Source organism: Macaca thibetana, chromosome 5 (genome assembly GCF_024542745.1).
Source record: "Macaca thibetana thibetana isolate TM-01 chromosome 5, ASM2454274v1, whole genome shotgun sequence".
Taxonomy (NCBI): domain Eukaryota; kingdom Metazoa; phylum Chordata; class Mammalia; order Primates; family Cercopithecidae; genus Macaca; species Macaca thibetana.
This window is the reverse complement of record NC_065582.1, coordinates 15,714,212-15,727,112: the sequence shown is the minus strand read 5'-3', so window position 1 is coordinate 15,727,112 and position 12,901 is coordinate 15,714,212. Positions and strand designations below refer to the sequence as shown.

At 37.7% G+C, this 12,901-nt stretch overlaps 1 protein-coding gene across 8 annotated transcripts in view; it reads left to right on the top strand.

Moving 5' to 3' along the window:
• The window catches only part of CEP44 (centrosomal protein 44), a 45,964-nt gene that overhangs the window by 28,854 nt on the left and 4,209 nt on the right, over positions 1–12,901 (top strand). For all 8 annotated transcript variants that reach the window (XM_050792479.1, XM_050792478.1, XM_050792472.1 and 5 more), the window contains exons 8-9: positions 6,763–6,969; positions 7,705–7,780. In XM_050792479.1, the coding sequence (XP_050648436.1) occupies positions 6,763–6,969; positions 7,705–7,780 (283 nt within the window). The remainder of the gene's footprint in view (positions 1–6,762; positions 6,970–7,704; positions 7,781–12,901) is intronic.

The window sequence follows — 12,901 nt, the reverse complement described above, 5'->3', positions numbered from 1 at the left end:
TGCTTGCTGCAGAGATGAGTTCAATTCCTGGATATCCTTGTTAACTTTCTGTCTCGTTAATCTGTCTAATGTTGACAGTGGAGTGTTGAAGTCTCCCATTATTATTGTATGGGAGTCTAAGTCTCTTTGTAAGTCTCTAAGGACTTGCTTTATGAATCTGGGTGCTCCTGTATTGGGTGCATATATATTTAGGATAGTTAGCTCTTCCTGTTGAATTGATCCCTTTACCATTATGTAATGGCCTTCTTTGTCTCTTTTGATCTTTGATGCTTTAAAGTCTGTTTTATCAGAGACTAGTATTGCAACCCCTGGTTTTTTTTGTTCTCCATTTGCTTGGTAAATCTTCCTCCATCCCTTTATTTTGAGCCCATGTATGTCTCTGCGTGTGAGATGGGTCTCCTGAATACAGCAGACTGATGGGTCTTGACTCTTTATCCAGTTTGCCAGTCTGTGTCTTTTGATTGGAGCATTTAGTCCATTTACATTTAAGGTTAATATTGTTATGTGTGAACTTGATCTTGCCATTATGATATTAACTGGTTATTTTGCTTGTTAGTTGATGCAGTTTCTTCCTAGTCTCGATGGTCTTTACATTTTGGCATGTTTTTGCAATGGCTGGTACCGGTTGTTCCTTTCCATGTTGAGTGCTTCCTTCAGGGTCTCTTGTAAGGCAGGCCTAGTGGTGACAAAATCTCTAAGCATTTGCTTATCTGTAAAGGATTTTATTTCTCCTTCACTTATGAAACTTAGTTTGGCTGGATATGAAATTCTGGGTTTAAAATTCTTTTCTTTAAGAATGTTGAATATTGGCCCCCACTCTCTTCTGGCTTGTAGAGTTTCTGCCGAGAGATCTGCTGTTAGTCTGATGGGCTTCCCTTTGTGGGTAACCCGACCTTTCTCTCTGGCTGCCCTTAACATTTTTTCCTTCATTTCAACTTTGGTGAATCTGGCAATTATGTGTCTTGGAGTTGCTCTTCTCGAGGAGTATCTTTGTGGCGTTCTCTGTATTTCCTGGATTTGAATGTTGGCCTGCCCTACTAGGTTGGGGAAGTTCTCCTGGATGATATCCTGAAGAGTGTTTTCCAACTTGGTTCCATTTTCCCCCTCACTTTCAGGCACCCCAATCAGACGTAGATTTGGTCTTTTTACATAATCCCATACTTCTTGCAGGCTTTGTTCATTTCTTTTTCTTCTTTTTTCTTTTGGTTTCTCTTCTCGCTTCATTTCATTCATTTGATCCTCAATCGCTGATACTCTTTCTTCCAGTTGATCGAGTCGGTTACTGAAGCTTGTGCATTTGTCACGTATTTCTCGTGTCATGGTTTTCATCTCTTTCATTTCGTTTATGACCTTCTCTGCATTAATTACTCTAGCCATCAATTCTTCCACTTTTTTTTCAAGATTTTTAGTTTCTTTGCGCTGGGTACGTAATTCCTCCTTTAGCTCTGAGAAGTTTGATGGACTGAAGCCTTCTCTCATCTCGTCAAAGTCATTCTCTGTCAAGCTTTGATCCGTTGCTGGCGATGAGCTGCGCTCCTTTGCCGGGGGAGATGCGCTCTTATTTTTTGAATTTCCAGCTTTTCTGCCCTGCTTTTTCCCCATCTTTGTGGTTTTATCTGCCTCTGGTCTTTGATGATGGTGATGTACTGATGGGGTTTTGGTGTAGGTGTCCTTCCTGTTTGATAGTTTTCCTTCTAACAGTCAGGACCCTCAGCTGTAGGTCTGTTGGAGATTGCTTGAGGTCCACTCCAGACCCTGTTTGCCTGGGTATCAGAAGCAGAGGCTGCAGAAGATAGAATATTTCTGAACAGCGAGTGTACCTGTCTGATTCTTGCTTTGGAAGCTTCCTCTCAGGGGTATACTCCACCCTGTGAGGTGTGGGGTGTCAGACTGCCCCTAGTGGGGGATGTCTCCCAGTTAGGCTACTCAGGGGTCAGGGACCCACTTGAGCAGGGAGTCTGTCCCTTCTCAGATCTCAACCTCCGTGTTGGGATATCCACTGCTCTCTTCAAAGCTGTCAAACAGAGTCGTTTGCGTCTGCAGAGGTTTCTGCTGTGTTTGTTATTTTTACTGTGCCCTGTCCCCAGAGGTGGAGTCTACAGAGACAGGCAGGTTTCCTTGAGCTGCTGTGAGCTCCACCCAGTTTGAGCTTCCCAGCAGCTTTGTTTACCTACTTAAGCCTCAGCAATGGCGGGCGCCCCTCCCCCAGCCTCGTTGCTGCCTTGCCGCGATATCGCAGACTGCTGTGCTAGCAATGAGGGAGGCTCCGTGGGCGTGGGACCCTCCCGGCCAGGTGTGGGATATGATCTCCTGGTGTGCCTGTTTGCTTAAAGCGCAGTATTGGGGTGGGAGTTACCCGATTTTCCAGGTGTTGTGTGTCTCAGTTCCCCTGGCTAGAAAAAGGGATTCCCTTCCCCCTTGCGCTTCCCAGGTGAGGCGATGCCTCGCCCTGCTTCAGCTCTCGCTGGTCGGGCTGCAGCAGCTGACCAGCACTGATCGTCCAGCACTCCCCAGTGAGATGAACCCAGTACCTCTGTTGGAAATGCAGAAATCACCGGTCTTCTGTGTCGCTCGCGCTGGGAGTTGGAGACTGGAGCTGTTCCTATTCGGCCATCTTGCTCCGCCCCCTATTTCCTGAATTTGAATATTGGCATGCCTTGCTAGTTTGGGCAAGTTCTCCTGGATGATATCCTGAAGAGTGTTTTCCAACTTGATTCCATTCTCCCCCTCACTTTTCAGGTACACCAATCAGACCTAGATTTCGTCTTTTCACATAGTCCCATATTTCTTGGAGGCTTTGTTCATTTCTGTTTACTCTTTTTTCTCTAAATTTCTCTTCTCACTTCATTTCATTCATTTGCTCTTCAACCACTGATACCCTTTCTTCCATTTGATCGAATCAGCTACCGAATCTTGTGCATGCATCACGTAGTTCTTGTGCTGTGGTTTTCAGCTCCGTCAGGTCATTTAAGGACTTCTCTACAGTGGTTATTCTAGTTAGCCATTTGTCAAATCTTTTTTCAAGGTTTTTAGCTTCTTTGCGATGGGTTTGAACATCTGCCTTTAGCTCTGAGAAGTCTGATCGTCTGAAGCCTTCTTCTCTGAACTTGTCAAAGTCATTCGCCATCCAGCTTTGTTCCATTGCTGGCGAGGAGCTGCGTTCCTTTGGAGGAGAACAGGTGCTCTGATTTTTAGAATTTTCAGCTTTTCTCCTCTGATTTCTCCCTGTCTTTGTGGTTTTATCTACCTTTGGTCTTTGATGATGGTGACATACAGATGGGGTTTTGGTCTGGATGTCCTTTCTATTAGTTAGTTTTCCTTCTAACAGTCAGGACCCTCAGCTGCAGGTCTGTTGGAGTTTGCTGGGAGTCCACTCTAGACCCTGTTTGCCTGGGTATCAGCAGCGGAGGCTGCAGAACAACGAATATTGCAGAACAGCAAATGTTGCTGCCTGATCGTTCCTCTGGAAGCTTCGTCTCAGATCCCGGAATTGACCAATAACAGGCTCTGAAATTGAGGGAATAATTAATAGCCTACCAACTAAAAAAAGTCCAGGACCAGACGGATTCACAGCCGAATTCTACCAGAGGTACCAAGAGGAGCTGGTACCATTCCTTCTGAAACTATTCCAATCAATAGAAAAAGAGGGAATCCTCCCGAACTCATTTTATGAGGCCAACATCATCCTAATACCAAAGCCTGGCAGAGACACAACAAAAAAAGAGAATTTTAGACCAATGTCCCTGATCAACAATGATGCAAAAATCCTCGATAAAATACTGGCAAACCGAATACAGCAGCCCATCAAAAAGCTTATATCCACCATGATCAAGTGGGCTTCATCCCTGGGCTGCAAGGCTGGTTCCACATATGCAAATCAATAAGCATAATCCATCCTATAAACAGAACCAAAGACAAAAACCACATGATTATCTCAATAGATACAGAAAAAGCCTTCAACAAAATTCAACAACCTTCATGCTAAAAACTCTCAATAAATTCGGTATTGATGGGACATATCTCAAAATAATAAGAGCTATTTATGACAAACCCACAGCCAATATACTGAATGGGCAAAAACTGGAACCATTCCCTTTGAAAACTGGCACAAGACAGGGATGCCCTCTCTCACCACTCCTAGTCAACATGCTGTTGGAAGTTCTGGCCAGGGCAGTCATACAGGAGAAAGAAAGAAAGGGTATTCAGTTAGGAAAAGAAGAAGTCAAATTGTCCCTCTTTGCAGATGACATGATTGTATATTTAGAAAACCCCATTGTCTCAGCCCAAAATCTCCTTAAGCTGATAAGAAACTTCAGCAAAGTCTCTGGATAGAAAATCAATGTACAAAAATCACAAGCATTCCTATACACCAATAACAGACAAACAGAGAGCCAAATCATGAGTGAACTCCCATTCACAATTGCTTCAAAGAGAATAAAATACTTAGGAATCCAACTTACAAGGGATGTGAAGGACCTCTTCAAGGAGAACTGCAAACCACTGCTCAACGAAATGAAAGAGGACACAAACAAATGGAATAACATTCCATGCTCAAGGATAGGAAGAATCAATACTGTGAAAATGGCCACACTGCCCAAGGTAATTTATAGATTCAGTGCCATCCCCATCAAGCTACCAATGACTTTCTTTACTGAATTGGAAAAAACTAAAGTTCATATGGAACCAAAAAAGACCCCGCATTGCCAAGACAATCCTAAGCCAACAGAAAGCTAGAGGCATCATGCTAGCTAACTTCAAACTATACTACAAGGCTACAGTAACCAAAACAGCATGGTACTGGTACCAAAACAGTGATATAGACCAATGGAACAGAACAGAGCTCTGAGAAATAATACTACACATCCACAACCATCTGATCTTTGAGAAACGTGACAAAAATAAGAAATGGGGAAAGGATTCCCTATTTAATAAATGGTGCTGGGAAAACTGGCTAGCCATATGTAGAAAGCTGAAACTGAATCCCTTCCTTATACTTTATAAAAAATTAATTCAAGATGGATTAAAGACTTACATGTTAGATCTAAAACTATAAAAACCCTAGAAGAAAACCTGGGCAATACCATTTAGGACATAGGCATGGGCAAGGACTTCATGTCTAAAACACCAAAAGCAATGGCAACGAAAGCCAGAATTGACAAATGGGATCTAATTAAACTAAAGAGCTTCTGCATAGCAAAAGAAACTACCATCAGAGTGAACAGGCAACCTACAGAATGGGAGAAAAGTTTTACAATCTACCTATCTGACAAAGGGCTAATATCCATAATCTACAAAGAACTTAAATTTACAAGAAAACATCAAACAACCCCATCAGAAAGTGGGCAAAGGATATGAACAGACACTTCTCAAAAGAACACATTTATGCAGCTAACAGACACATGAAAAAATGCTCATCATCACTGGCCATCAGAGAAATGCAAATCAAAACCACAATGAGATACCATCTCACACCAGTTAGGATGGCAGTCATTAAAAAGTCAGGAAACAACAGGTGCTGGAGAGGATGTGGAGAAATAGGAACTCTTTTACATTGTTGGTGGGACTGTAAACTAGTTCCACCATTGTGAAAGACAGTGTGGCGATTCCTCAAGGATCTAGTACTAGAAATACCATTTGACCCAGCCATGCCGTTACTGGGTAAATACCCAAAGGATTATAAATCATGCTACTATAAAGACGCATGCTCACATGTTTATTTTGGCACTATTCACAATAGCAAAGACTTGGAACCAACCCAAATGTCCATCAATGATAGCCTGGATTAAGAAAATGTGGCACATATACACCATGAAATACTATACAGCCATAAAAAAGATGAGCTCATGTTCTTTGTAGGGACATGGATGAAGCTGGAAATCATCATTCTCAGCAAACTATCAGCAGGACAAAAACTGAACACCGCATGTTCTCACTCATAGGTGGGAATTGAACAGTGAGAACACTTGGACACAGGAAGGGGAACATCACACACCGGGGCCTGTCATGGGGTGGGGGTAGCGGGGAGGGATAGCATTAGGAGATATACTTAATGTAAATGAAGAGTTAATGAGTACAGCACACCAACATGACACATGGATACATATGTAACAAACCTTCACATTGTGCACAGGTACCCTAGAACTTAAAGTGTAATAATAATAATAATAATAATAATAATAAACATTTCTATTACTCTTAATTGCCACAGACACCAATATGTCTGATGTCTATTGTTTCTGCTAAAACTTCTTTTTCTATGTTTCTATGTTTTGTGACTTCTATATATCTCAGTATATCAATATACAGTTGGCACTTACAAAAACTACCAGATGGCCATTGGACGTACTTCCTGTTACATGGCAAACCGAATAATCTCAGTGCACTAAGTGTTGTTTTTAGTCATTTCCTCTTAGCTTTGTGCTAGGTGTTGTTTCAAGAAGCTAGTTAATAATAGTTTTATTTTACTAGCTGGTATCAAAAGAATCATGCAAATTAACTCATTATCAGAAGAATCATATGAAGTAGATACTTCTTTTATCTCTCTCTCTTTTTTTTTTTAATGAGGAAATGGAGGCATCAAGATCATAAGTCTCAGAACTAATTTAAGTGGCCAAGTAGTCTCCCTCCAGAGATAAACCTTTTAACTCTCAAGCAGGACCGTCTCTCCTAACTATTGAGATAACACTGTGGAAGTGGGAAACATCAATTTTAAAGAAATTTTAGTTTGTTTAATTTTATTTTTAATCTCTCTAATCTTTTTAGGATATAAATGTTAATCCTGAGATTACTGCACTACAGACTATGCTTGCTGAATGCCAAGAAAAGCTTAAGGCGCTGACTTTGATAGAGAAAAGGTTAGACTGTTTAGAACAAAAAATGAAAGGAAATGTGATGGTAGATGAAAACACCTGGACTAATCTGCTCAGTCGTGTCACTCTTCTTGAAACAGAAATGCTTTTGTCTAAAAAGGTATTTTCTTCTTTTAACATTTATAAAATATCTCAGATATAACAAAGTAATTTTTTGATTGTTGTATGTGTATTTTTTTGGAAATGCTAAATATGAGAATATTTGAATAATGAGAAAATGTCTAGTTAGAATGAAGTCCTGTTTAAATATAGCCTGAATGGTGTTGTGGCTGTTGTTTCTCTCTTCATTGAATAAGATGATCTGAAAAACTTGTAAGTTGAGCTTTTACAGATGTTAATGATGCTTGAAGAACTTAAAATGAGGTAAGAGTATGATAGATATTATGAAAAGCTTAGAATTATTTTGTATCTTTTAATAGTACAAATGACCTATTTTCGTAGGGTGGAAAAGATACAGAAGATATTGATAACTCTTCCTGTCTTTTTTTCACTCATTTACTTCAATCATTGTGAATTTCATAGAATAGTTACCAAATTTATCATTGCCTTATCAAATCTGAGAAATCTGTTTCTTTTACTCAGGATTTCGATTTCTGGTCTGTCTTTCCTTCCTAAAAAGTGAAGTTGATAGATTCAAGAAGCTTGCTATCTGCTTCCATATTTAAAACATTTCTTATATGTAGGAATATACAGTATATGCATTGCGTTAATACAAAATTAAAAATATTTAAACATTTATCATGCTACCTTTATATTTTATGCTCAGTAGTAAGAATATAAAATGAGAGGGTTTTTCTTTTTATTTCATTCTAAATATTTAACTGTGTTATTCCAGAATGATGAATATGTAGAGTTTAATGAAATTAATGAAGACTGCGCTTCTTGTAGCAACATGGACCTTCTGAATCCTCGTAAGTTTGTAAACATTATGAGAATTGGTATGATGAGTTTTCAGAAAAATGATTGTTATAGGTATTTGGTAATTTTAATATTCTTAAGCTTCATTGTTTAGAAATTGCAAAGTTCCTAGAACAAAGAAAATAATGAACCTATAGACTACTAAAGCCAAGAATTGCTTATGAAGCCAGCCTACTTATTTTACATAACACAGTGGGTAAATAAATTTCAGTGTACAAAATTGAAACTGTTTAGAGATATTTTACTGTTTTAAACATTCTAGAATAATCAAGTGTTCTAGAATTTTAAAATTGACCTCCAAGTTTTTAAATTTAAGCTTAGGTAGGTAGTAGCTTTCTCATATGTAAATAATAATATGTAAGAGAAGAAAACACATTTGTCAGTAACCTATAAAGTATTGCAGACCTCTTCCATGTGAATGGTTCACTGATAATGATAAAATGGGAAAGATCTGATATTAGAACAGGTCTTTTCCTGGTCATATAACTTTACTAGGCTAATGATATTTTGCTCAGTGTGACTGAGCAGCAAGGATAAGATTTCTGTTTTGCAGTGACAGCTTTGTTTTTTTTGATTCTTATATTTTTTTAAAGACAGATCTAAATTTTGTGCCGTGTCTATGATTAAATCATATCCATAGAAGAGATGTTTTGTCCAATTGAGAATTCATCAAGTTAAATTTTTAATATCTGGATCGTTAACATTATAAAATCTTTCAGCTTTACTATATGTGTAACAATAAAATAACAATATATATTCTAGCACTAACAGTGTGCCTGGCACTATTCTAACTACTATATTAACTCATTTAATTCCTGAAGTAACCATGCAAGATAAGTACTATTTTTATATTTTACAGTTGAGGAAACTGAAGTACAGCAAAATTAAGTAACTATGACAAAGGTCACACAGTTATTGAATGGTAGATCAAATTTGAATCCAGGCAACTGATCTGAAGTTTTTTCTTAACCACTGCATATTTGGAACACATATCAATATCATTGCACAAAGAACAATTTCAGTGATTAGGTTATTAAATATAATTATTTGAGATGCTATTTAAGGCAACTAAATTTATTATAGACTGCAGATTTCAGATTTGGTAAAATGTTGCCTGTTTTATTTATCTATTCATATATCTATTCAACAAATGTTAACACTTGAGTATAAGATCCTTGAGAGCAAAAACTTTATCTTATGGTCTGCCTGTCTAGCACACAGAAAGTGTATCTGTGCTTTTATCACCAGTATTTGCATATAGTGGAGTTTAAATATTTATTCACTGAAAAAATATTGAATGCTTGTGATTTGCAAAACATTGCCTTTTGCAAGTTTGATTTTGCATGCTCAGGCCTATTTTTTTTTTAATGACATGATTATAGAATATACCTTTAACCTATTTAGAAAACACATAGCTAGGTTTTTTTTTTGAGATAAGGGTGGTCTTACTCTGTTGCTCAGGCTGGAGTGCAGTGGTGCAATCATAGCTTACTGCAGTCTCCTAGACATTAACTCTTTGGCCTAAAGTGATCCTCCTGCCTCAGCCTCCTGAGTGGCTGGGACTACAGGCACGTGCCTCTACACCTGGATAATTTTTATTTATTTATTTATTGTTTTTAGTAAAACGAGGTCTTGCTATGTTGCTCAGGCTGGTCTTGAACTCCTGGGCTCAAGCAATCCTCCTGTCTCTGCTTCTCAAAGTACTGGGATTACAGGTGTGAGTTACCATGTCCAGGCTCACATAGCTAAATTTCAGCAACTGTGCCAGGACTGAAAGCAATTAACAGGCCACTATCTGAAATGGATTACAGATTATGATTAGGGTAAATACCTAGTCTCATAGAGTTTATGATCTGATCTAGATTAATTAAAAGACCCAAGTTTATAAAGACTTACACATTATACCTTATACATGCTACTTGGGAATAGGATTTGATTTCATTTGAATGCAGAGAGCAATAATTTATCACTCTGGGTTTAGAATCGTATTAAATCAGGAATAGTTTTTGTGAGGTTCCAGATTTGTTTTGACTTTATCAGGAATACAGTGTTCCATGGGGAATTGTAAGGCACCTTAATGTCTTCGTAAGAGTGAATTAGCAGAGGCTTTTAAGGATTGGACTTGTGTTGGATAATTTTGGAGAGGGTTTGAGGAAGCAAAGCCTATGGGTGCTGTCAGGGAGCAGGAGCAATTTGATGATTGATGGTAAGAATGAAATTTTTAGCATAAAATAAGTACTCTTATGAGGCAAGGGGGGGCTATATCCGGTCATTTATGTGGTTACATGGTGCCCTTGTTTTGTCTATGTTTGGACATGAATAATGGTTTTGGGCGTGTTGTTTAATTACGCCAATGAAGTGACCTCATGTGGTGTTATTTTTTGTGAAATTATTTATGTTCACTAGAGGGTACAGTAGCTTAGGTGTTAATTGCCACACAGGACACCAACTGTTAGTGCTCCTTTTTTCTTTGCTTGTTTGTTTTGCTTTGTTTTGTGCCTTTTTCTCCTCAGAGGAAAAAAAATATTAAGAAAGGTGTGGCACCACAGAAGAGTGTGGTTTGTTCCTGTGTGACTAGAAGGAAGGGTACATGTGAGCACCTGAAGGAAGCTGAAGCAGAAGAGTAGAAAGATCAAGTCATGGGGTTTATCCCAGAGTCGTAGAAAGATTTTCAGCAAGGCTAATATTCTGAGGTTTGCGTTTCACAAAGGTTATCATCAAAGCAGAACAGTGATTTGTTAGGAAAGTAAGATAGGCAAGGATAATTTGAAGAGTATTTTAGTAGTCATTATTTCAGAATAATAATGAGGGTCTCTACTAAGGCAATGATAGTGAGGATAAAGAGCAGGTAATTTATTTGGGAGAAATTTAGATGTTAAAATTGATATGCCTTGATTCCTGATAGATACAAAAAGTGAAGGAGAGTAAGGAAGTTAAGACTGACTACTTGTGTTTAGCTTATGTGATTGGGTAGATGATTGTTACTCTTTAATAAAATAAAAAGTTCAGGAGGAGGAGAAGGTTTGGGAGAAATAATGAGTTCACTTTTGAATATAATAAATTATGTATGAAACCCTTAAGACAAAATATCTACAAATAAGTTGGATACATACATTGGTCCTTGATTTAGAAATATTGGCTTACAAATTATTAAATGGTAAAGAACCCTACTATTTCCTTAGTGAATAGGTGATGAGCCTCCAAAGATGGCAATGAAAGATTAATTATTACGTGGTAAGAGTTGGCTAGAAGATCTCATGTCCCATACCCTTAGAAGTAGAAGAATCCCTTTCTTTACAGAGACTTCTTAGCAGTCACTACTGAAGTACATAACAACTGGTGTCAGGGTCCTTGTGTCAGTGGCCATTGCCTTTGCCCATTCCTTTCCAACCTGAACTCAGTTACCAATTCTTTTCTCAATCCCCTATAGCATAGCTAAGAAACTATTAATGTTTAAACAAGTAAGGCTTTACTAAAGGTTCAAGAAAGCAATAATAAAAATTACAGAAATTAATATGCACTTATCTGGCTATTAAATAGAGCTGGTGTTCTGTAATGGTCTACTCTGTAACCTCTGGAATCCTCTATAGGAATAACTGTGAATAGCTTGCCAGCCTGCCAAATACCAGCTTTCTCCCACCATGAGGCACACTCTTGAATAAGCTTAGACACCTCAAAGTCTGCACCCCAAAGTAGAAGACAAAGAGAGCCCTTCCTTCACCCTTTATCTGTCTTCCCAGACCTGTTTCCTTTTCCTAGCCCCCACCTCTTTTTGGAAAGACATAAGAAATATTCAGGACAACTATCTGTACCCACAGAAAGTAATCCAAGATTTAGTGCGTAGTAGATATAGTTCCTGCCTAATTTCAAATTATTTCTTAAAATAACCTCTTGTCCACAGATCCTGCTAAAAGATCTAAGTTTATGTAGTCTTCAGAGTTGTACCCTGTAATCTTGACCTCCAGGCTTAGCTAACTGGATTAAGAGTAGACACTTAACCCAGAGAATAGGAATTCAAAGTGTGATGAGTCAAATTTCATTCTCTCTCTTAGAATTTGGAATTAGGACACCACGAGTCAGTTAGTCAAATGATATTGAGCCTGGGCTGGGCTGGCCATGTAGTGGAAGTTTATGCTGATGAGTCAGCAGAGAAAGCCATTCTACAGAGAAGAGCAGAGGAATGGAGCAAATGGCAGAAGTAGGCAAAAGAGACTATGATTCTATGAGAGATGAAAATTAGTCTTCTAGTTGTTTCAGTTCTCACATGGTAATAGTTTGTTCCCCAATTAAGGTTGTCTGTGTAGACTTACAATAAAGCTGTCTTTATGTGAACCAGTTTAAATGGGTGTCCTTTTTTTTTTTTTTTTTTTTTTTTTTTTTTTTTTGCATTGCTTTTGCAGCCAAATTCTGGCTGCAAAATCAGTGTATTCTGATTTTACACTGATTAAATACACTGTATTTAATCAGTGTATTCTGATTAAAACACAGGGTTTGTAGGATTTATTACATTATCCATAATCTTCTCTAATTGATATTTTTGAAGGGAAGATGCCATCATTTTGTCAAATTAATATTATCAGGATATTTGAAATGTTAGGTTTTTCAGTTTTTTAGAAGAAGAAATCTGTGGATCTTAAATTTTTGCATTACTTTCATATGTGTTAAATCAAGTTAGAATGTTTCTTGATTTTTAAAAGATATATATGGTCAGTTATAGGAATAGTCACTTGCCACAGAACAGTAGTAAAAAAATTTGTGAAATGCTTGAATGTTGCTGAATAAAAGCATCATGACAAATTCATGGATACGAATTATTTAATGTAGATGTCACCATTTTAAGAAAAGAATATACATGATTGATTCAATAGGTTATATTTTAAAATAAATAATTAACTTGCCTGTTTTTCAAACTGATTGCTACCATGATGATAATACTGCCTTTTGTAATTTTTATTGGGCAATTTTTAACATCTAGATCTCCATATGAAAGCTTTTACCTTAAAATAGTACCAAAAACTCTTTGATCTATACCGATAGCCATGTTTAATTAAAATAGTATGTTTTTCTTCCATCTATAAATAACATTTTTAGATATTTGACTCTACTGTGAAAGG